The 22,995-nt window shown below is 47.8% G+C and overlaps 8 protein-coding genes across 8 annotated transcripts; 6 read left to right on the forward strand and 2 right to left on the reverse strand.

The window, feature by feature from the left end:
* The first annotated feature begins 996 nt into the window (after positions 1-996).
* GGS25DRAFT_358154 (uncharacterized protein) lies at positions 997-2,950 on the forward strand. Its single transcript, XM_049258107.1, has one exon. The coding sequence runs from the start codon at positions 1,186-1,188 to the stop codon at positions 2,287-2,289; it is 1,104 nt and encodes a 367-aa protein (XP_049114495.1). The 5' UTR covers positions 997-1,185; the 3' UTR covers positions 2,290-2,950.
* Positions 2,951-3,048: 98 nt separating this feature from the next.
* On the forward strand, positions 3,049-6,281 carry GGS25DRAFT_498237 (major facilitator superfamily domain-containing protein). Its single transcript, XM_049261687.1, has 10 exons — positions 3,049-4,060; positions 4,132-4,153; positions 4,209-4,284; positions 4,340-4,365; positions 4,425-4,500; positions 4,592-4,696; positions 4,757-4,787; positions 4,947-5,308; positions 5,364-5,642; positions 5,702-6,281. Exons 1-10 carry the CDS (start codon positions 3,799-3,801, stop codon positions 6,044-6,046), a joined length of 1,584 nt encoding a protein of 527 aa, XP_049114496.1. The 5' UTR covers positions 3,049-3,798; the 3' UTR covers positions 6,047-6,281.
* Positions 6,282-8,545: 2,264 nt separating this feature from the next.
* GGS25DRAFT_523509 (uncharacterized protein) lies at positions 8,546-11,489 on the forward strand (the record flags this gene model as incomplete). The annotated part of the gene is made up of 8 exons (XM_049264433.1): positions 8,546-8,681; positions 8,746-8,877; positions 8,987-9,264; positions 9,839-10,139; positions 10,205-10,539; positions 10,665-10,960; positions 11,035-11,114; positions 11,182-11,489. The coding sequence occupies 8 exons, from the start codon at positions 8,546-8,548 to the stop codon at positions 11,487-11,489; spliced, it is 1,866 nt and encodes a 621-aa protein (XP_049114497.1).
* A 292-nt stretch (positions 11,490-11,781) lies between these two features.
* On the forward strand, positions 11,782-12,257 carry GGS25DRAFT_523510 (uncharacterized protein; the record flags this gene model as incomplete). The annotated part of the gene is made up of 2 exons (XM_049264434.1): positions 11,782-11,876; positions 11,978-12,257. 2 exons carry the CDS (start codon positions 11,782-11,784, stop codon positions 12,255-12,257), a joined length of 375 nt encoding a protein of 124 aa, XP_049114498.1.
* A 1,499-nt stretch (positions 12,258-13,756) lies between these two features.
* Positions 13,757-14,442, reverse strand: GGS25DRAFT_523511 (uncharacterized protein; the record flags this gene model as incomplete). The annotated part of the gene is made up of 2 exons (XM_049264435.1): positions 13,757-14,093; positions 14,168-14,442. The coding sequence occupies 2 exons, from the start codon at positions 14,440-14,442 to the stop codon at positions 13,757-13,759; spliced, it is 612 nt and encodes a 203-aa protein (XP_049114499.1).
* Positions 14,443-14,846: 404 nt separating this feature from the next.
* On the forward strand, positions 14,847-16,014 carry GGS25DRAFT_523512 (uncharacterized protein; the record flags this gene model as incomplete). The annotated part of the gene is made up of 5 exons (XM_049264436.1): positions 14,847-15,022; positions 15,119-15,245; positions 15,370-15,573; positions 15,681-15,782; positions 15,847-16,014. The coding sequence occupies 5 exons, from the start codon at positions 14,847-14,849 to the stop codon at positions 16,012-16,014; spliced, it is 777 nt and encodes a 258-aa protein (XP_049114500.1).
* Positions 16,015-18,188: 2,174 nt separating this feature from the next.
* Positions 18,189-20,113, forward strand: GGS25DRAFT_498254 (autophagy protein Apg5-domain-containing protein). The gene is made up of 4 exons (XM_049261688.1): positions 18,189-18,961; positions 19,150-19,237; positions 19,353-19,532; positions 19,639-20,113. Exons 1-4 carry the CDS (start codon positions 18,611-18,613, stop codon positions 19,833-19,835), a joined length of 816 nt encoding a protein of 271 aa, XP_049114501.1. The 5' UTR covers positions 18,189-18,610; the 3' UTR covers positions 19,836-20,113.
* A 1,876-nt stretch (positions 20,114-21,989) lies between these two features.
* Positions 21,990-22,851, reverse strand: GGS25DRAFT_358459 (uncharacterized protein). The gene has a single exon (XM_049258108.1). The coding sequence runs from the start codon at positions 22,612-22,614 to the stop codon at positions 22,162-22,164; it is 453 nt and encodes a 150-aa protein (XP_049114502.1). The 5' UTR covers positions 22,615-22,851; the 3' UTR covers positions 21,990-22,161.
* Positions 22,852-22,995: the final 144 nt, after the last annotated feature.

A 22,995-nucleotide genomic window follows, 5' to 3' on the forward strand; every position in this document is an offset into this window, starting at 1 on the left:
GGGGGTTAGTGTTTATAATGCCCCACCATAGCCCAGGGATCCAAATCCACATGCGCAAGATGCGACACTTTCTTGGCCATTGCATATGTAGGTACCGTATATTTCCCTATTAAATCCCCATTAAATCCCTATTAAATCCTAAACCTTCCCCTTATGTAGTGTACATATATGTATGTATATGTAATGCAGCCTCCTGATGTATGTAACTTTAGTACCTACATACCTAAATTTGGCATCTCGATACTGCTGTTAGTATGTTTAAACTTCCAGTGTAACAATTGTGGCTTTTTTTGGGTTGAGGTTTAAAAATATCATAGCCTTGAGTAGGATGTAAGGTGTTAGACAGCACTGACTGTCTACTAACTATAAACAAACTTGCTGAAGACATCCAAAGTTTCAGAACCAACACCCAGCCCAGAGTCCTGGGCCCAAGTGCTATTTATTTATTACATGTAGGCACCTGGGCACCGTATAAATGGAGTATGAAAAAGTACAGTGTGCGGTCATCGTATGCAAAGACCGGCAGTCGGCAGCCAAAGTTGGAAAAAGGTGGAATAGGAGGGACAGCCTAGTTCTTCAAGGAGGAGATTGCAACAGGACTTGCCTAGCAAACTTCACTGGGTCATACTTACCTGAAGTAGCTTTCGATCTGCGCAAGATCACGCTTCTCCCGTCGCAATGCGTAACCCGTCTTGAAATTGACGATCTAAGAAAAATAGAAAAAAAAGGAGTTTCCTAAACAAAAACACTTTTAGAAATCGATCTACTACTATTCTACCTCCTAGGTATGTCTATGCTATGCACATTAGTTTGGAATAACCATCCCAATCTCACTATTTGTTGCTAAACCTAGTCCTGTCTTCTAAATTGTTACTTACCTGACCTGACAACTTACTCGACATACTTATTCACGCTTCTTTCGTGTTTCCAACTTCCTGTACCATAGTTTATAGTTCCGCGTCATACTGACTGACTAGCTCTGATCAACTCGTCAACCCATCTATTGTAATCCTGGTATCCGTTGTTTATCTGTTCTAACGTCTTATTTTTTTTCTCATCAGCAATCTACTACCTATCGTGGCCGCAACCTCCAACGCCAATCGTTCTTCATTTCACCAAGCACCCTTTCCGATGTTAATCCCAAGTTGAATAAGTGGATCGACATGCGCCAGCATTCTTCATCCCATGATACCCTCAAAAAGCCCGCGTAGCCTCTGGCTGCCTCGTTGCTGGAGAACCCTCGTTTTAGTAATTGCATTCTTCATCACATCATTCTTTCTCCTCGAGACCTTCTGGCCGGCTCAGCAGCGCTTGGGCGAATTAGAAGACACCCTCGAAATATCTAATAATGGCTTGTCTCCTGGTCATAACGAGAACCCCACCGTTAACTTGGTGATGGCTACGCTTCGCAAGGACGACATCTCTTGGGTGGATAACATTACAATTCCTAACCTCAATGTTATCCGCTATATTAGCGACTCTACCGACGCAGAGTTTCATCCACCAGTACCGAAGAAGGGGCGCGAGGCTATGATTTATCTCACTTACCTGCACGATTATTACGACAACCTTCCAGACATCAGTATCTTCATCCATGCTGATGAGACTCCTTGGCATATGGAGAGTGCCCTAAACTCGTCCGTTGCCTTTGCCCTGTCGCATCTCGATCTTCAGCAGGTTCTACACCAGAAATATTTCAACTTGCGCGTTTCATGGCAAAACGCATGCCCGGACTGGATCAACACTACCAAGACGACGGGCAACAAAGTTAAGGAGGAGCAGCGCTATATGTACGACGCGTTCATGGAGAATTTCGCCACAGATCAGGTTCCCGAAATCTTGGCGGGGCCTTGCTGCTCCCAGTTTGCCGTAACGAAAGACGCAGTGCGAAGCCGTCCGCGATCACAATACCGAAAGAACATGGACTGGTTACTGGAGACCAGTCTAGACGATTATATTTCAGGTAGAATTTGGGAGCACTTGTGGCAGTGGCTCTTCAAGGGTGAAGCAATAGATTGCCCCAACGAATGGGAATCGTATTGTAGGATGTACCACGTTTGTTTTGATTCGGAAAGCAGAGTCCAAGTCATGAGCCTGGAAGCAGAGAAGAAGTATCTGCAAGATATGGGCCTTTTCAAGCAGCTGCTGGATCTGTTGGGAGGATTCAAGACCAGGGCACGCCTCGCGGAGATTGATACCATATTAGCGACAGAAGTTGAGAATGCGCTCGAGAGGGGGAAAAGTGAAGCAGTGCGGTTGGAATTGTTCCCAAATTTGTACGATCCATGAGAAGAGATAGGCTGGGTCGGTCGGGTCGCCTTTACATGATACCCCAATAATAAAAAAAAAGCATTACATGACAAACAACCGTTGTCTGACCTTCGTTGTCTGACCCTCACGATGAGCCGCGTTTGCTTGCCGTATTCACGTTCGAGGACCAATAGCCATAGGAGGATTTCCCCCTGGCCGGGAACCTGGTTTAGATACTTGGGAAAAAGTTCTGAACTTGATCAGCATTTCCAAGAAATCTAATCATCACCATAAGAGTCTGAATGACCATTAACTCCAATTTTTTTGAACTGGTTGCTTTACCAATTTGGAGTCTAGCTGGAAATGCACCCCGCAACTACTACCTAAAGTAAAGTGCTTACCTACTAGGTAGTCGGAGATATCAATTTTTAAGTCATTGGCTTTTGTGTACGGCGCAGACGGCCAGCAACCCGTGGAGGAGAGAGGAGGATTATCATGGGTGTCGTCGATTTTCGGAATCGTTTCACAACCGGGAGCCGAGGGTTTGTTTATACTAACAAGAAATAGAGAAATAAATACCTACGTACTAGGTTAGATTTTATTCGGCCTAGTCTTTGCTACGTAGGACTATGTGATGTTTGTCGAAGTTGAATTATTGACTTCTATAGATTTTAAACCACTAACCTAGCTTGAATGGGATTAGAAAGATCAAGATCATCTTATATTTAAATGTTCTTATAACTTTCTGTTATTTTTTATTTTTTTTATTTTTTATTATGGTTACGTACATGCCTAAGTAGGAATAGTAACAGGAACCTACAGGCCCTAGCTATTCTGGGGGAGGTCTCGGGATTTTATGTATTTGGTTTGCTGGCCGCTTCCATCGCCTCGCACAACGAGACGGCCGCTAAACCCCGCAACTCCGGGGTTCTTTAGCCCGTAGCGTGTGGGTTAGCTCGATTTCAGGGGTGTGCTAACCTTATTACAGCGATGACAGACATTGACAGTACTACCGTTAGCAGCATGGGGGTTCTAACCGTTCTCTACCCTACCGTACGTAGGGGTTTCTCTTCAACCACAACCAATAAGCTTCTATGCTTTTCTTCATCTACTACATAGTATACCATTTACCAAGACGAGGTCCTTGTCTTCATCATTCCAAGATATATCACTAACTCCCTTATGGACTGAGGGGATATTAGCTTCCCGAGTCAAGTAACCAAAATAGGTTCGATTGACATAACGTATTATGACTTGGTTAAAGTACGACGGCTGGATTCAGAGACAGCGTCAGAGCTCTCCAGAGCAGGGTTTGCTCCAAGATAGAGGTCGCAGTTTGATATGCAATGTCGTATCAATCCCGTAATACAGCTTTATCTCCGCCCTGGTCGTTTACCGAAACAAAGCGTGCCACGGAAGATAAATTAAACTACATGCCACGGGCCCTTTGCTACGACTTATACCTTCGCCAATATCTCAACTTTCAAATATTGGAACGATCCTGAGAACCAAACTTACCTAGGTACCTACCTACCAAGTCCAAGTAGGATGTCAAACCCTCCGAGCGAAAAGGGAGACCCCGAAAGAGCTATCTCGAATGAGACGACCATTAGCAAAGATGGCGAGGCTACCACCACCACTGCCTCCGCCGCTGGCTTGCCTAACGTGGCAGAATTAGCCCAACCAAATATGAGGGGGTTGAGAGCACCCGAAATCATCGCGAGATTGAGTCCTGAGCAGCGCGTCGAGCTGGAAACGCGATTGCGGAAAAAGATCGACTTGAGATTACTTCCAATGCTCATTCTCATGTGTTTGTCAACCTCTGCTACCTGTTGACCGTACCGTAGCATGGAATTGGGCTAATACGAAGCTTCGGTCTAGACATTCTGAACTATATCGACCGGTTAGGACTGCCTACAGTGATTACACCTTCCCCAGTTGTCATTAACAGAATGTAGAAACAATATCGCCGCAGCGAAACTTGCTGGGTTGCCTGAAGACTTGAATTTGGACCCAAATGCGAGCGAGTTCCAGGTGCGCAATCTCATATCCGATCTTCGGAGCTAAATAGGTTGACCTTATCGCGTAGACAGCCGTGAGCATTCTATTCGTTGGGTAAGTTCCAGGTATTCCAATTGTAGGCATCAACCAAAGCTGATATCTTGGGTTACTAGGTACCTCCTCATGCAGATACCATCGAACCTATTCCTAAACAAGATCGGGAAGCCAGCTCTATACCTTCCAGCATGTGTATGTTCCGGCCCCATGTCGAATTTAGTTGTTTACATAATCCGTTCTCGAGTGGATATCTAGTAGTAGGCAACTGACAAGAATATGACAGATGATGATCTGGGGAGTCATCTCGGCGGCTACGGCTGCGGTCACCAATTTCGGTGGCCTCATCGCTGTTCGGTTTTTCTTAGGTTTTGTTGAAGCAGCGTACTTTGTAAGTTTTACGAGGCCCCTGAACGGACGACGTTCGAGTTCCCAACTAACAACCATGCAGCCGGGCTGTCTATACTACTTGAGTTGCTGGTGGTAAGTATCATTGTTTATTTCCACATCACTTATACATGTGCTAACTTTTCTAGTATGTGATCATCATTTGCTCTTTGGTCTCGAGTTCGGTCATACTTCTAAACAGCCATTGACCATGCGAGCTTGGGTATCTTCAAGATTATGCTAACACGTCTTAGATACACGAAAGGAGCTAGGTCTGCGGACAGCAATGCTGTACTCGGGCGCGTTGATCTCTGGTGCCTTCTCTGGATTGATGTCGGCCGGCATTACGCAGAATATGAATGGCGCAAGAGGATTTAGCGCATGGCAGTGGCTCTTCATCATAGAGGGTGTCATCACAATCGGAATCTCATTCATAGCCTTTTTCATCCTTCCTAACTTCCCTCGAACGACTTCGTGGCTTACCGAGGAAGAAAAAGCTCTCGCTATCTGGAGATTAGAAGAGGACATTGGCGAGGACGACTGGATCGACAGCGAACACCAGTCGTTGTGGCAAGGTGCCAGGCTCGCTTTTACGGATGTGAAAACATGGGTCTTGGTTTGTTACCCAACACATTAAAGTAAAGAAAGATTTGCTAATTGGCTTTCTGTAGTTGGTTCTACTTTTCGGTATCGTCGCAAGTGGCTCTGTCACCAACTTTTTCCCAGCTGTGGTCAAAACCCTGGGTTATAATAACGTGGTTACACTGCTTCTAACATGCCCTCCATACGTACTCTGCGTCATCGCTACCTTCATCAATGCTTGGCATGCTGATCGGACTGGTGAGCGCTACTGGCATATCACATTGTCATTGGTTGTCGCTTTAGCGGCTTTCATCCTTGCAGCGGCGACGACTGACTTGGCGCCGCGATATGTGGCTATGATGCTTATGGTAAGGCCTACCTACCAAACTACTTACTTGACGAGGACAATGAATCTAACGATGAGAAGGTTCCCGGAGTCTATTGCGCATTCGTCGTGGCTCTTGCCTGGATCAGCAACACACTTCCTCGTCCACCGGCGAAGCGTGCCGCCGCTCTCGCTTTCATCAATGCTGTCTCGAATGCTTCGAGTATCTACGCCTCGTATATGTACGAAGATAGAATGGCACCACGCTATGTCATCGCGATGTCTGTCAACTGCGGCACTACCTTCATGGCGATCGTGGCTGCTACGGTCATGCGCATCATGCTCGTCCGATTGAACCGTAAACTTGATGCTGGTGAGTTCGTCGAGGGTGCCGTGAATGCTTTGCCGGGAGAGGCTGTTCTTCACGGATTCCGGTTCAAGGTGTAAGGGGTATGGCTGTTATCTCAAAGGGCTTAGAAAAAGGTGGCTACAGTGTTGGTTTTGGAATTTATACTAGCTTTCGTTTTATGTTGGACGATGTTTACGTGATAGCATAGCATAGGTGCCTCCTAGGTACCTAGGCTTATATGGAAGATTAGGTAGGGTTAGGTGTCGAAGGTTTAAGTATTAGGCTGTACCTTGACTTAATTTCTAGCTACAATACAATGATCATTCCTAGCTACCTATCGTATTGTTGATTTTGTTAGTAGAAGGGCTATTGTAGGTACTGAGTACCTATATTATGATACCCCTTAGGTGATCTAGCATGATTTCTGGCCATTGTAGTGCCTAAAGTGCCTAACCTACTAGGTAAGCTCTGAGCATAGCGTAATCCCTAGGTTAGCGGTTAGCCTACCTACCAAGTACCTACATATACTACGCTCGGGAAGAGTACCTTCGGTTCCCTTTAGGTTAGGTACCTACCTACCTGACCTAGGTACCCAAGTTAAATTCTCAGGGGCCTGTCTATATGGCCAGCTACGGCTACAAGTAATTATAGCCCTGGAGCATAGGTACCTAGTTAGATGTAGCCCCATACCTAGCAATCTCTAGGGAGACATATGCTAGAGATCCTCACGCTACAGCGTTGCCTATTGTACCGCCTTTTATAAGTTCCGCCTCGTGGCATAAACCTCCCGTACACTGGTTCCGTTTCTACTAGCATGGCAGATGTAGCTTCTTGCCTACCTAATATGAAATTAGTTTCTAGAATACCTATATTATATAGTAATTTAATAGATATTTATATCGCATGGCTAGAGTCTCCGTTCATAAATTAAACTAGATCTAGAATTCTTAGGAAGGGTTTGTGTTGCTATGGTAACTATATTTATCAAAATGTTGAACCTGTATGAGAAACTACCTACCTATGTTCGGGGGAGGAGGCATATGATGAGTCCTGCGAACTCTTGATATTTACCTAGGCACCTAGGCAATCTTCTAGGTACAAAGGAAAGCAGGATTAGGCTACCTAGGTACCTGTAGATTAGGCAGCTTGCTGAATATTCTCATGGGTGACTGAGGACGATAGGTGGAATCGAATTCAGGTTGCTAGGGGGTGGTTAGGTACCTACAGCCACTATCACTACCACTAATAGGACTGCTAAGTGCTAAAGCTTGTGGCCTAGGGCTTCCTTTGCTAGGCCTTTCTCGCGAAACATGGTGCTATGGTGGGAGAGGCCTGAAAGGAGAATAAGGGGAAAATGGGGATGGTGAATATGGAGTCATGGGTAGGGGTCATGTTAGTCCTAAACGGGATGTTTGCTTCATGTTGTTCACATCCTGTGATCTGATTTATAAAATCATGACAGGTATTTTAGACACTTTACCCAAATAGGATTATTTTTGCACATTCTGTTTTCTTTTTTGTTTATTTTGGATCATGTTTGATTTATTTTGGTGGTTGCCTGACAACCTGTCTTGTACCTGAAAAGGGGGGGAGCGTTATAGAGTTAATAGCTGGCGGAGTTATAGACCTAGTTTAGCCCCTGAAATGTGTATAGCCCACGCACCAAGTCTATAGCCCACGCAGAGCCCCTATTCGAGAACTTATGTCCATGAGGCGATTCAGGCTCACATTTATTATATATAATATTTCCAAATCAACAATATTCATAATTCCCAAAATGGAATGGTACCTACTCTTCGATGTTACTGATTAGACGGACCCCTTTCGACTTCCAGGACCAGTATATAAACCCTCTGTCCTCTGTTTATTTTCTTCTCTTCTTCTCCTCTTACAACTTTTTCCAGTCAATCCCATCTTCATAATAACCCACACTTTCAATCACAAATTCCTCCAGGTCTACAACAAAACATACATTATGTTCTACTCTACTACTTCAATATGTCAGCTCTTAACATAACACATCCTTCACCTACCTACCTAAGCACTACATATTTCACTCCCACTATCAGAGCCCTTGTTTTCCCACAACTGTCTTAGGTACCTACTCTCATCTTCATACCTGTCACCAAATAAGCGGGCTGGTGCTGTCCAACCTCAACCTATCTCCAAGAGCCCAACCTTTCTCATCCACACAACCATTACTCCAATGTTTACATTGTTTACATTGTTTACACTCTTCCAATCTTCTTCCAATCTTCTTCCACCAAAAACAATCCTTCAACTTGAGGTTCTATCTTCACTTCTCACACCACAACTCTCTATTGATAAACTCTTCATATCAATCATCATCAATCATCTACCAACAAATTCCGATCAAAGCGTCAGCTTTACAGAGCTTGTTGACCCAACCCTCTCATCATCTCCCAGAAAGCCCTTTCCCTGATGGGTGGCTATCAGTCACCCTTTTCAATCGGCTGCCAAAGGTATGAAATGAAGCACTTGACCCCAAATGAAAAGTGAACCTTGCTAACATTGAAGCAACAGAAATCCCACCTAGCTACATTAAATCCATTCGGTTTACACAACCCAAACACCAAATGGGTGGGATTAGAAAGCTGATGACGAATTCGGAATGGTGTCCCCGTGGCCGGCGAGGAACGATTCAAGCAGGGAATTTCTTCCCCAGCCGTCCAAGCCGGCCATGGGGGTGGGAGCCGGGTCGTCGATATGTCGGTACGTATTGCCTGACACCTGACATTTCTTTAAAGTTATATATTCTAACTTATATTCTAATTAGATTACGGTTGGCGCTGCCGGGACACCACGGATCAATTCATTATTGGTCCGACGTCTCAGGAAATCCCATCTGCATCTCTCAACAAACAATATGAGACCGCATCCTCCGTGATACACCTAGATCTGGAAGCAGGTTGTGGATGAGGTTATCGCCAATTGAAGGTATGGGGGCCTTCGCCCCCTCCAAACTACGTGGGCCAACTTTGACGACGCACGGCGTGGCCGCTCTTGTTGGAATCTAGTCGGTATCCCTCAGCCAACTTCCACCACGACGAAGAGGAGTGGGATATGCAATACCCTAAATGTTCCTGCTTCCAAAGGCGGACTTCCCCTCGTCCCAATTATGGTACCCCCCCAGCTACGGGGTGGGTGGTCTCTGCACTCCCTTGACGGGGTTTTATCAGAAAACCCCGAGAGCGATGGTGCAAACCAAAATCGTGGTATCCGACACGGGAATCAAACTCAGCCCGAACCAAAGAATAGCCCTCCAATGCTCTTCTGGATCAACTTTCAATACAAGGTGAGCTTGGCTCGGTGTGTCTGTCTACAACGGGATGCGCTAAGCGCACGTGGCGGTTTCGGGAAGCTGAAGTCTCTATGACTCAAGACGCTTGGGCTGGAAGGACTTACAAAAAGACTCGCGAATACCTACTTCAGCTGCATCGCTTGTTCTCCTTGCTGGCCCAACAGCAGAAACAAATCTGACTCCTCCCCCGGACTGTCCGAAAAGAGCAAACAACAAAAAGGATCCAGCAACATAGCTGTGGGACTTTCATCGGTCTTTCAAACTCTCACTCAACCATTATTCACTTACACATACCTTCTCTCTCTTTATCTCTCTCACTCGCTGACTTACACGGCTTCTTGCCTCGAGAGATGTGAAGATGCCTGAAGTACTCCCGAGTCGTTGGCAATCTTATACGAATCGACCGAGTCGCAGGTTACTGGTGCTCTACAAAAAATGATTGAGTTCGACAGTAGCCTATCACAATATACGAACAAGTATAGGGATTGAGGCTTCTCCTAATCGTTCTCTTACCAATTCGAATCAACCACCAAGACCTCTCGAAGATGGTGTATCATCATGGTATTAGAGCTGTTTGCTTACAGACCTCACCACCTTTCTCCCATTCGATCCCCCGTGTCGCCGAGCATCTGGACCGGCGACACGGGGGTTCGAATGGGAGATCCTTATCAGCCATGGCTCCGTTCTCGCCTGGCCGGAGAACTATCACGTGGCCGGTGGTGGCCGGCCCTTGGAGCTGGAGGCTCGTCTCAAGCAGCGAGTCGACACAGAGTTGAGGGTGGTGGAGCTTCTTGGAAACAAGGTCTCCAAATACTGGGAGAAGCTCCACTGCCCTCAACTACTGGGGAGAGATTTGCTCCCTTCTACTGGTGAAAGACAAAAGGCGCTGTCTCCTCCCCCCCCCCTCCTCAACAATGATGCATATTACATGAAGATCCTCGTCGGCGGGGTTTACAGCACAAGAAGACAACATACAGCCGTTTAGGCGTCGGCGAGTTGCAGTACAACAAACACAGCAACCCTTGGATCGCTTCAGCAACATCGGCAAGTCACGACGTATCATATACAGACTCTTCCATGACGGCCTGTCTCAAGCCCGCCGAGGGCAAAACCCACTTCCCTGTTCCGCGGCATCTACTCAACTTACACGCTGGGAGCCTGCAACGAGGAGTCAATATACAGCCCAGCCTCCTCCCCTTATTCCAATCATTCACCACCGAGCAACAACTGGGTGCAGACGAACACGGGGCCATCACAAACGTTGGGAGCGTTGGCACGCTTTCAGGCTACGCTTCTACTGCTGGAACAGCTACTTGCCTCCCTCTACACCTCCCTCCTTCCCTCCCTCCCTCCCCCCCCCCCCCTCCACGTGTCCTGGAGCACCTCCGACGAAGGTGCTCCGGGATACGCGGAGGCTCGGCAAAATCGTGCCCTCTCCAACCACGGCTGGCTCTCGTCAATTCCACCCATTTTCCGCCTGGCTCGCTTGGCCGGACAATGGGTGGAAGCAAATGCAGACACTCCCAAGTCTATGCGAGAGCCAGGCCCACCGTGACTTGGAAGCAAGGGTGGGGCGTCGTCTTCCCTTCGCTCTCTTCATCGTCCGCCCCATCGTAGAAGTGGACGATGATGGGGCGGGACGCGGAAGGCGGAAGGAGATGCCCCGCGAGATGGGGGGGGGGGGGGGGGCGTACGTTTGTTCGTTGTTCGTTGCTTGAGCTGGCGGGGGCAAGTGCGAGTGGTCAAAGCACCATGGACGAACAGGTTCCCCGATACGATCCTGATGCCCTTGAGATACGAAGGTCCTTATGGGAGTCGTTTCTTGTTGTCGCCAGCTCAGGCAAGTGCGAGTGGTCCAAACATATGGACAAGCAGGTCGCTGTTGCAATACTGATGCTCTGAAATATGAAGATCCGCATGAGAGACTTTCCATGTTCTCGCCACTTCCGAACTGCCAGCAATTCGATCGAGATGAAAGAACAGATCGAGCAATGGCACAACGACCTGGAATCTATGGTCGGGGTTCGCTTCAACACACTCAAACAGATCCGAGACATGGAGCCCTAGATGGGAGATCCCTCGTCTTCTCGTCCAGCCCAGCAACAACAAAGAGCTCAACCTACACGACAAAGGAAAGCGAGCAGTCCCAAGCTGGACTCCAATGCATGGTCGGAGGCCGTGCGGACGAAGCTCGAGCGCTCCGCTCCGTGGAGGTCTGAATGGGTATCTCTTCATGCTTGTTCCAGTTCAGTTCAGTTCAGAACAGAGATTAAGAGCCTTCGCACCGGCCCGGTGTGGTTTGGTGAAGCCCGGACCAATGAGTTTCAGGTGTTCCGCAACATGAAAATCTGGATAGGAGATATGACATGCTTTGCGCCATCCGGTCTGTGCTCCCAACTACCCTGCACGAAAAAGTGACATGAATAGTTACATACCGGGCCTGGGATGCATGGCCGGCGCTCACCTCAACAAAGCCCAAGTGCCCCGTTTCATGGCGGTCCATTCGGCACGATGTTCCCCATGGTTCCGCCTTTAAAGCTCACAAACAACAGCCTATACGAAAACGGCAATCGAGCACCTAACGATAAGTCGGCCTGGGACGCATGGTCAGAACTCGGACAAGCTCAGCAAAACGGGCTTCGCCCACCTCCTCGTTTTGCTCCCGATGCCTGATATTCTGGACATTGCAGTGTGCTCGCAGAGCTAGGGTGGGGGTTCTGTTCGGCTACCAAGAACGATTGCACCTGTTACGGAGAATGCTCAACGCATCGGTGGACATTACCTGTCTTGAAATCACGCCAATGAAGAGGAATTCGACGACGGAGATATCCATGTCTGGTAATTTCCAAGGCGAAGATGCCGAGATGACCAACGCCGAGGTTGATCAGGTCACCGAGGGAATGGAGAGCATGGCTCTCTCCATTCCCTCTGTGACGACAGCAAATGATGGATGCATGGATGAGGTCCATAATTCTTGGAGCCCATAGTCGCCCATAGTCACCCATAGTCACCCTTGGCCTACCTATTCCTATTCCGAGCTTGTCATAGGTATAAAGCTCTTATCTTCCTCGGGTTCTACCACACGACATTTCGAGTTTAACAATGTCAATGGAGATCGCAACATCGAGGAAGCATTGGGAACAGATACCACTCGAAACAACATGATTGGTCCTCTGAACCAGACCTCTAGTTCCTTTCCGTGACTTGTCGTGCGTTATACTCGGCGTCCGGATCTTACGAAGAGTGCCAGCATTAGCTGGTTGCGGGCTTTCTGCGACAACTACGACCAGACTTTCTACAATCACCCGTGGGCGGTTTCTATCAGCTCCCTACTTGGGTGGCATTTACAACTGTGAAACTTCGAGAGCTGGAACGTCCAATTTCCTTTACAGGTTCCGGTTCTCTCCGCACAACACAAGAATCGTCTATAGCGTGGTGCTTTCCTCCTTCCCTGTCTATCTCGTGGTGAAGCTACCTACTCATCATATTCCATTCGTGGTTGACGACACCTACGTGGAACAGCATCGAGAACCCCGAAACGCGGGACGGGCACACTACCAGGCACCGAATGCGGCTCAAGGATAGGAGGATGATGACAAGATGTGGTGTTATACAAAATAGAGCAGTATGGTCATCTTGTCGGTTATTGATGTTGCGGCGGGACAGCTCAAAATCTACCCACTACCCCAACACCACAACTATCAGGCGACCAGCTATCCTGGATAGCAGTCTCTAAGACTACTTCTACCCGTTTGTCTACAGGGGCACGCCACTCCATGGAGCTACGGCTTCATATATGAGCCCACCTCCCTATGGTGGACCGTCACATTTTAGAGGACGGCTCATGACACCCAGCCGACTGGGCCCTGGGGGGCCTAGGGATCCGAGAAACCGATGATGCTCGGCTGTTGATGTTCTGCTCTGCTCGACTTCAGGGTTGACCAATACTTACGCTTATGAGGAAACCTTCGTCTCACGCCCCAACAAACTTTGGTCGCTATTCTGGGGCGCCATCAACGGTGGATATACACGTCAAATCCCGTGAACGTCCAGAACGAGAAAGGTAACGGGTCTGCGTCACTTTTGCCCTGGAAAGGGATTTATGGCCCAGAACAGAAAACTATGCCTTTCACAGTGCTAAGGTTGGGTGCCTAGAGATCATTCGCATCTCTCCACGCGGGCGGCGACCATTTGCCTCCAACAGGCTCATCGTCCCCCCATACTCAATTAGGTTATGGTCGCCGCCTGCTTCCTGCTTCAGCTGGCCCTCCTCACAACTATACACATCGCGACATTCTCCGGTTCAATCTGTGCAGATCTAGCGTTACCTACAGATCTCTCTCTTTCTCTCTCTCTCCAGCACCACCAGCACCTCTCCACGCGGGCGGCGGCGGAGGCCGTCAAACTGGCCTTTCGCCGCCGCCTGTTCACCGGTGCAGCCGGCTGGCCACAGCCCTCCCAGCTACTCCCCCCTTAGATCCCACCTCTATGGGGGGCCCCCAGGTGACAATAGTGTTTCCGAAGGCCACGGGGGGCCGGTTTCTGCGACTACAGCAGAAGTAAGAAGCCCCCGGCTGCCGTCGTGTCCGCGTCCGAGTCGAATGCGACACATCATCAACGGCGGTCGCTGCGCTTCTGGTCGGCTGTGCTTCTGGTCGAGTTTATGGCGTTTTGTCCTACGTTCGTTCATTCGGAGGGCAACGAGAAGCCAACGTCTTTGCAGTTCCAACACAGCGATGCGCGTTCTGTGGGCGGCGGTCTCAGCAAGAGGAGACTGTCGCAGCTGACGAACGAAGACGGGGACGAAGATGAGTGAAAGTGTGCTTGTGGACGATAACGCGATCGAGTAATTGTTTTTTCTGACAAGGAGGGGGAGTGTCCTCGCGTTTCTGCATACACTGCTCCGAGTCCTGGTCGTCGATGGAGGATGATGAGAACAGCGATGTCGGCGAACACGAAATATGAAGAGAGAATAGCCTTGCCTCTATAAACAGTGCTTGAGACCTTGTCTTTGTCGCCGCCATCGGCCATTGCGAAGCCGGAGAACATGTCAAACAGAGGCCAAAGGAAATACAGGAGGATAGCCTCTTCGCCTGGGCTGATGCCGATGCTCGCGTTGATGATAACGTCACGAATGACTTCGGCAAAAGAAGAATAAGGAGAACACAACATTGCTTCTGCAGACTCTCCTAGAGGCCTATTCCTCGTCGTATTCGACGAGGACGAGAATTACGTTGGCAAATAGGAAGAGGAGAAGACAGTCCGTCGACTACAACGACTACTCCAGACGTCCTCGTCTTTGGTCATTGATGAGAACAAAGAAGAGGAAGATGTCGTCAAGGGAGAGCAAGGAGAATAGGCTTGCATATATATATGCTTTTCTCGAGACTGGCCATCGCATTCGACGAGGACGAGAATTACGTTGGCAAATAGGAAGAGGAGAAAATAGTCTTTCCGCTACAACGACTACTCAAGACGTCCTCATAACTGGTCACTAATGAAGATGAAGATGAAGATGAGAACGATGTCGACAAAGCAAAAACAAGATATACCTTTCTGCACACACTTCTCCGGATATGATCGACGTATTTGACGAGGACGAAAATACTGTCGGTAAATACGAAGAAGAGAGGATGCGCTTGCCTCTGGAACCACTGCTCAGGACGTCGTCGTCATCGGCGAGGATGACGACGAAGACGTTGTCGACAAAGGAAAAGGAGGATAGACGTCTTGCCTTTCTACACACACACTTGTCAGGAGCTGATCATCGTATTTGGCGAGGATGAGAACTACGTCGGCAAATAGCACGAAGGGAACAATAGCTTGTCGGCTACAACTATTACTCAAGACGTCTTCATCATTGGCTATGGACGAAGACGAGCGCACCGTCGACAAAGGGAAGCAAGGACGATAAGCCTGCCTCTATACGCCTTTCTCCACATCCGATCATCGCATTCGATGAGGATGAGAATTATGTCGCCAAATAGGAAGAGAGGATAGACATGCCTCCGGAGACACAACTTAAGATGTTGCCATCATTGACGAAGGCGAAGGAGAAGAAGAAGAGAAGGCTTCCAGGTTGTTTCTACATACCTACAGTACTCAAGAACTGCTCTATCTGAGGCCTCCGAAACCACAACTCTGTCAAAGACCACGACAGTTGCCAGTACCCTCGAGTCTACAATTTCCGCGGTCACAACTCCTAATGTGACGGATATATGTCTCGGGCGTTCTCCCTACGGGCTTTACCACATCAGAATCCGCTCTCAAGTCGTCCTCGTATTCGACGAGGACGAGAATGCTGTCGACGGGCATCAACAAGAGAGAATAGCCTTGTCTCTATAAACAGTGCTCATGATACTGTCTTCGTCGTCATTGGCCATGACGATGACTAAACAGTGTCGACAAAGAGTAACAAGGAGAATAAAGAGGGCAGCCTTGCTTCTACAGCCAGCGCTCAACGCATTGCTGTGATCACAGATGACGATGCTGATGAGTTTTACCCGCAGATGGTGGGAGGTCTTCATTCTACACAAACGTGGCTACCATCGCGTGGCGTTCACTGAGTAATCACAGGGCATGGGTCTGGGTCTGGAGATGACACGACCTATGGCGCCTGCTGGGTCCAGATTGGAACCAGTGGATGGTTCCCTTCCGTCGACGCGCAGACCGGTTGCACCAAAACTGTCCCTCATGCTAGATACGCTCCTGATCGACTTCTGGTTGGCTCGCTGGCAGCAATGAAAGGCAGAGCTTCCCAAAAGGGCCGGGACTTGTTGCTGCTGAGAACGACCATGGCTGCGGTTTGTCGCTTGACAATTACACGTTCACGTTTGTGACTACCTTGCCCCAGCTGCCACGTTCTTGTATCCCAGAACCTATCCACCATGACTCTTTCTCTCTCTCTCTCCGGTTTCCCATACAACATCATCCAGTCCAACCCCTGAGGCTGGCCTGTCCCCGGCCTCCCCAGTGAGACAAACTCCACGACGGCTTCCAGCTTCGTCCCGAACCCACCGGGGCCTGCCCCCCCCCCCCCCCCCCCCCTCCTCCCACTCTAGAGTGGTAGCAAAAGCCACACTTCCAGAGGATTTGGATTCATGTACCTGATTGTCCTTGGATTGACACCTACGATGGAACCTAACAGAAAGAGGCTGGCGACCTCTAAGATGAGCATCGCTCATGGGGGAGCTGTTCTGGGACACGGAGTACATTCGACATTGCCGGAGTAGCATTACCAGGAAGACAATCAGGCAACACCGACAATCCCGAACAAAACAGGTTGTGGCGGGTCATTCTGCCTCGATCGCGTCACTGAAGCCCTGCCTCGACCTTGGCGGCCACCGAAGACTTCGACTATGTTTGCCTCATCAACTGGCTTGAACAACAGACGAAGTTGCCGAGCCCCCTCCGAAAGAGCAACGTCGACGAAGTATGATGAGCACTGGGTACACGCGTAGCTACAGTACATGGGCTGGTGGATATGGATTCGGCATTGCAACCATCAAGCTCTGCAGATCTGCTACTACTCGACGCCTGAATTCTATTCAGCTATTTTGATCGGACATAGGTATGGAAGCCCTGTAGGCGGTTGACAAAAAGACCTGCCTCGCAAACAAACTTACGCCCTTGCGTCCCAGCACCGCTGCGATTCTACCTGGCTAGGTACTATCTGGCGGAGTATTTCTCGTCCATCGGGTCGGTGCCACGGCTACCGCTATTGCCGACGCCGCTGGGGAGGATTGCCTCTTAGGAATGAGGCGGGTTGGGTGGTAATCAAACAAGGAAAGCGAAGGAAAGCTAGGAATTTTTAGGGCAGGCAGGAGACTCAGGGGTTAGGTTAGTTAGCTTGTTATGCAAATACGAAGGTCATGATAAGTGCTAGGTAGTGACGAGTACTTGTAATGTTGTTTGCTCTCCATGTAACGTGGACTCGAGGAGGAGATCTGTACGATAGTAGAAAACGATAGATGCTACCTACCTACATAATAGTCGATCTCGGATCATCCGAATCTATCTAGGGTTCTACGTGCGTACATACGATATACAGAGATAAACGAGACGACTACCTAGTTACTCGCTCATGTGCATTTATGCAAGGGACGACAGAAATTTTTAGTTGGTAACAGATGTAGTAGGCTGTCAAATCTCTACACATGGTATCCATGGATGATGTATGTAGATGGAAAAGGAGATCTGCCTCCTAAGTATGTAGGTGCCTAGTACATATGACAACCAAATAGCCGGGCCCGACAATCTGAAACCGAAACGCGCCGGGTCATTTTTCTATTATTAGATCAAGATGATTATTATCTCTTTGCTCATTGGTCGTGTTACTTTTATGACCTGTGGCATTTTTCTGCAAAAGCATGCGTAGGTAGGTAGGTAGGTACCTATGTAATGTAATAAGTACCTGAATAGGTAAGTAATAGTGCCATCCCTTCCGACGTCACAGGCCCGATAGCTTAAAGTTTCCGGACCCGAGCGTACGGAACCGGCGCCAGGGAATGAAACATACTAACCTAGTGAGTTATGTGGGTCCAGGACAGAGATACAGTAAAATCACATGGTTGTTCATGCATGTATCGTTGAATGTATGTAAGCATGTGTCAAGACTCTTTTTGCTTTAAAGAAGAGTAAAAAGAATAGTTAAATAAGAAGCTACCCATGTGACTGCAAGACCAGGATTGCCATGTAGGACTTTGTGTGAGATGCCCATTCATAGTTGATTTTGACCTTGACGCGGAAAAGAGAGTTTGATGACAAGGGAGCGCCGATCTTCGGAACCCCTGATGTCAAGCCTATCTCGGTTTAGCTGCCAGCCATGTCAGCTATTATGACGCTAGTCTATTTTAGAGTAGGTACATGGTACATACTACTAGTACTAGTAGCTTCAAGCTCTAGACCCCGCTCTTCAGCCTTAACTTTGCTACCCCACTTTTGCATGCAATGCTGATCGAATCGTCTCAATTGTCTTCCACTTGTTCCAGTTGTTCCAGTTGTTCTTCTAAATTCTGACTACTAACATTGAACCTATTACCTATCATGGATTAACTAAGGTGTCTAATGTAAGTTCTTACAGGTGTAAGACCCCGGATCTTTCTAATTGTAGTTGACTTCAACTACTTCAGAACCATAGGAATCTATCGGTGGTTGGCCATACATCCATCCCCTGATACACCAAGGATTCTCAGCGGCTCAGCCAACTGATTCAACTATATACCACACTACATACTGCATACTAATTCGTAACTGTGGGGAAGGGATTCGCGAAGATGATATCCGACACTCTTACATTAGAAAAAGACAGGTACCGGTAGTTCAACTATACTCGGAGGAGATGAATTCCACGACGTCATTATCGTCGTCACCGGCGCCCTCGTCATCTACGACGATACCCCAGGCCATCTGGGACTTACAGGTGCCCTTGTACATCACCCACGCGAGCGTTCCCAACACTCCCTTTGTCACTTTAGTGCCACGTTTTAGCTACCTGGCCTTCTTGTTGCCGCGATTATCCACCTTCTTCGGCCTCCCCTGCTCTAGCTTCCACCATGAGGACATCCTCCTGCGTAACCTGGCAGTCGGCCTCCTCGCCGATCTCTATCAACCTACCTTGCCCTGGCGGCTTGTCGTCTCCGATGGCCTGAGCTGGGATATTGGCGATACCTTTTTGAACAGCGCCAAAGAGGCAAGTTATTCGCTTCCCCCTCTTCCCTTGCAACCTTACCACTGCCACAAGCCCACCCTTATCTCAGCCTCGGGCGTATTCTTGTTCTTTTCTTTTCCCGCCTACACACTAGTACGCAAGGGACATATATAAAATGGACCATTGTCTAGCTAAGTAACTTGGCTGGCTGATTAACTGGTGGAAAACAGGCCGATTTCGTGCGTAACGGTAATGCACACCAGATAATGGCGCTATCCAAGGATCATACGACAGCGCTCTGGAACGCCGTAGTAGATAGTAAGTAGCAGCAGCAGCAAGCCCAACCCCCCTTTTTTTTTCTATTTCTTCCTAATTTGGCACTTACGATGCATCCCAAAACGAACACTGACATTGATTGGGGGTGGGCACAAAGACGATTATGCCTCATTTAGCAAGGTCAACTCCGTCCTGCTTAACAGCTCGCGCGACCTGCGGCACGTGCCTATCCGGATATACATCCCGCAATCGTCGGATAACCCCGCCGCCGCCGCCAATGCCCAGACGGGTTCCTTCAAGGTTGTCCAGTCTCTTGTGCAGCCACGCGTAAACGACCGTACGTCGTCCCACCCTCCCCTTTCCCCCTTCCCTATCTGCCATGACGTCAGTTGCTGTTACTATACTTTACAAAAAACATCTCACTCACTTACCCATGTACCCAGGCACCCCCCAAACTCTCGGAGCTGCGCTTCGTCGGCTTCTCCCCAGGTTGTTTCCGAGTAGTCGGGACCCCGTGCTAGCAGACGTGATCTTACACGGCGCCAGTGTACCTTTCCATGCCCCACTGGAGGAGCTGATGCGCGAGGCAGCGTATCCGGATGGTTGGCTGTGCTTGGTTGTCAAGCCATTAGATCTGTAGCTTACATACGTTTCACCCTACTTATTCAAACTCTACGTTGATATATGTACTAGATGGATGGTCGTTCCCCAAGGATGTTTTTAGGGCCTAGGCGAAGGAATAGTTGTAATAGCCTGGGAAGTCAGCCTACAGGCCTGTGGTACTTGTCCTTTAGGTAATAGATCTATATTCCTGATCGGGGCAGCTTTCCTTTTACTCTGCTTAGCCTAAGTACCTGTACCTATCTATACCTACATGTACCAAAGTAAATCCAGAATATATAACTACCTAGGCAGAGCATCGAATGACAGCTGGGCCAAGCACAGCTACTAGTACCTGCCTACTTACCTATCAATGGCACCATAATAATGCCACCCTCGCATACAGCAACAGTAGCAAACGGCAACCGGCAAGAAGCAAAGCATGACATACCTACCTACCTAATGAGCCATTTTACCCGGTCTGTCACTAAAACCGGAGACGAGAGTCGGTGGGTAGGTATGTACGTAAATATGTGAATTGTGTGAATTATGTGAACAGGTAGGCAAGGAAAAGAGGCAGTTTTCCAAAGATATAAATGGCGCGGACACGTCTCCGACGCACCGCATACAACGACAAGCACGGCGCAACGCAACGCAACGCAACGCGTGCCCATTGATCATTGATGTTCTGATCTACGTAGCTGCTTACCGACCTACCGGCCTACCGGCCTTTCTATATATATTTAGGTATGTAGGTATCTGTTCACACCCACTCGGGAAGCGAATAAACGGGCAAACAAAATAAATACATAGACGAATACATCATACATATGATGATTGCAAACATATGTAGGTACATATGTAGACGCATAGGCTCTCGCGCGAAAAAGAAAAAGAAAAAGAAATAGAAATAGATGAGTGGTATACACTATTACACTCTTTTTTGCCACATCTACCTGTGCATGTAGGTATGTATTACCAGATACCCGCCCCAGAAGTGCGCCGTCGCATTGAATTGAGAAAAGGAAGGGGGGGAGGTGGGAAGCACAACGACGACAATGACAATTATAGGTAACCGCAACAATCACAACTACAGCTACGGCTACATCAAGAATGATAGTACCTAGTAATGGCAAGAGAGGAAAGAAGGCAAGCACAATACAGCAGCGCTCGTGTTGCTGCGCTCATTGATGTTGAATAACCCGCCTTCATATTTATTATCCCTCCTCTCTCTTCTATCACTCACTCACTCACTCGCTCGCTCACTCCCCTTCTCTTATGTATTTTTCAACTCGTCCGGCTCGGTGTGGTCCGTCTTTATATCTGCGCATCGGTATCGGTATATCTATCTGGCATCTGCTGCCTTCAACTTCAATGTTTTCACACCTAACTAGTGTAAGTAAGTATTACAGATAGACAGTTGGGGGTATGCATGTAGTTAGACGTGATGGATGCCAGGTGCGGGTTTTCGTGTAATGGTCCCTTTAATCCCCCCCGAGACTTCATTCATGTCCATATGGAATCATGGATGGATACACATCAACAATACTTGCAGGTTTTCTGCTTTGACAAACAACATCCCCACCTAAACCTAAACATTATCGATATCAGGTAGATAGGTAGGTAGGTCGCAAGGCCTAACTCTTGGAAGGAAAAAGGGGAAGTTCACCTTCACTCCTCCTGAGTAGGTAGGTAGTAAGTAGTAAATATGTACCTACATTACATACCGGCCGACCTGTTGGTCCTGTTCACGGAAACAACTTGAAACTCCAGGGCTACATAGTACCTACCTACCTACCAGGCAAGCACCAAAGCAAAGAAATAATACATACATGTACTTACACGACACGAAACACCAACACCAAGCAACTTAGACACATATCATAAACACCAAAGCATTCAGAATTTTTCAAATTTGTAATTTTTATATACGTTTCTTTGGACATTTGCTAGCGAGCTATATACCTCTGTATATATATATAATAATAATAAGACGTGATGTATATATATATATATATGCATGTATGCATGGCTCAGATAATAAACCTTGCCTGCCTACCTACCCACCCCTTCCACCTGTACTATACCCAGCATCCATCAAAATAAACAGGCAGGCAGGAAGGTAAGGCAGGTTTCACACCACACAATAAAAAAAAAGAAACCACCACCAGCCAAAAAAACCAAAAAACATTAAACCACCCAGAGATGACGATGCCGCTCGCATAAGGGGGTATCCTCAGCTTCTCGATTTCAAGTTAATCCGTAGATAAATGATATGATATGATATGATATGAATAACGGCCATAAACAAAGGGGGGGGCGGAAAGGAGGATGGATGCTTCGCCTAGGTTAGGTAGGTTGGTTATTCACGGAGAAGTGTGGTGTGCCAAACGTGCGTGCAAAACAGACAACAGGAACAAACAAACAAACAAAACAAACAGCAACAGACGGAACAGCAGAACGAACAGACAGACAAACAAACAAACACGAATGATTCTTCCTAATAATGCAGCCTCGATGTTAAATATATATATACCTATATGTACGTATATATATATCAATAACGACAACGAAAAAGTAAACGCCGGTATTGTATGCTTCCAGTTTTGTGGGGCTGGTACGCCACAAGACAGAGATATGGGAGAGACGATATTCCAGATGGGAGAGATTGAAGACAGGAGGCGCGAGGCGGCGGGAAAAAAAAAAGGAGGTAGAACTTGAAGAGAAATATTTATAAAGGAGAAAATATGATGAGGTTCGGTTCGGTTTGGGGAGGAAAAAAAAAAGGTGACGAAAAAAATAGTTTTGCCGGAAACCATGAACGTTTGCGTGCATCTCTCTCTCTCTCCTTCTCTCTTCTCTCTCTTGTAATAGTATAAAAAGTGAAAAAAAAGTATGCAAATTTGGTAACCGTGGAACCAAAAAAAACGTAAAATGCCGCGCCGGACAAGTATGTATGTATGTATGTTATCCTGATGAAAACGCCGTTGCTAAGTTTGTTTAAAAAAAATAAAAAAAGTCCCCGCCAAACAATGGTTTATTCCCCCCTTCTCCAATAATTCTGCCATCAAAATAATAACACCATAAAGTGGGAACGACATCGAAAACGTCCAGTCCGTCTAGTATCGGAAATATATGGGATAGATAGATGTGTGGGAACCCAAAAAAAGATTCTTCTTTTTGGAATTCGATTTTCCAAG

This window comes from Hypoxylon fragiforme (assembly GCF_022984875.1).
Source record: "Hypoxylon fragiforme strain CBS 206.31 chromosome Unknown GGS25scaffold_7, whole genome shotgun sequence".
Classification (NCBI taxonomy): domain Eukaryota; kingdom Fungi; phylum Ascomycota; class Sordariomycetes; order Xylariales; family Hypoxylaceae; genus Hypoxylon; species Hypoxylon fragiforme.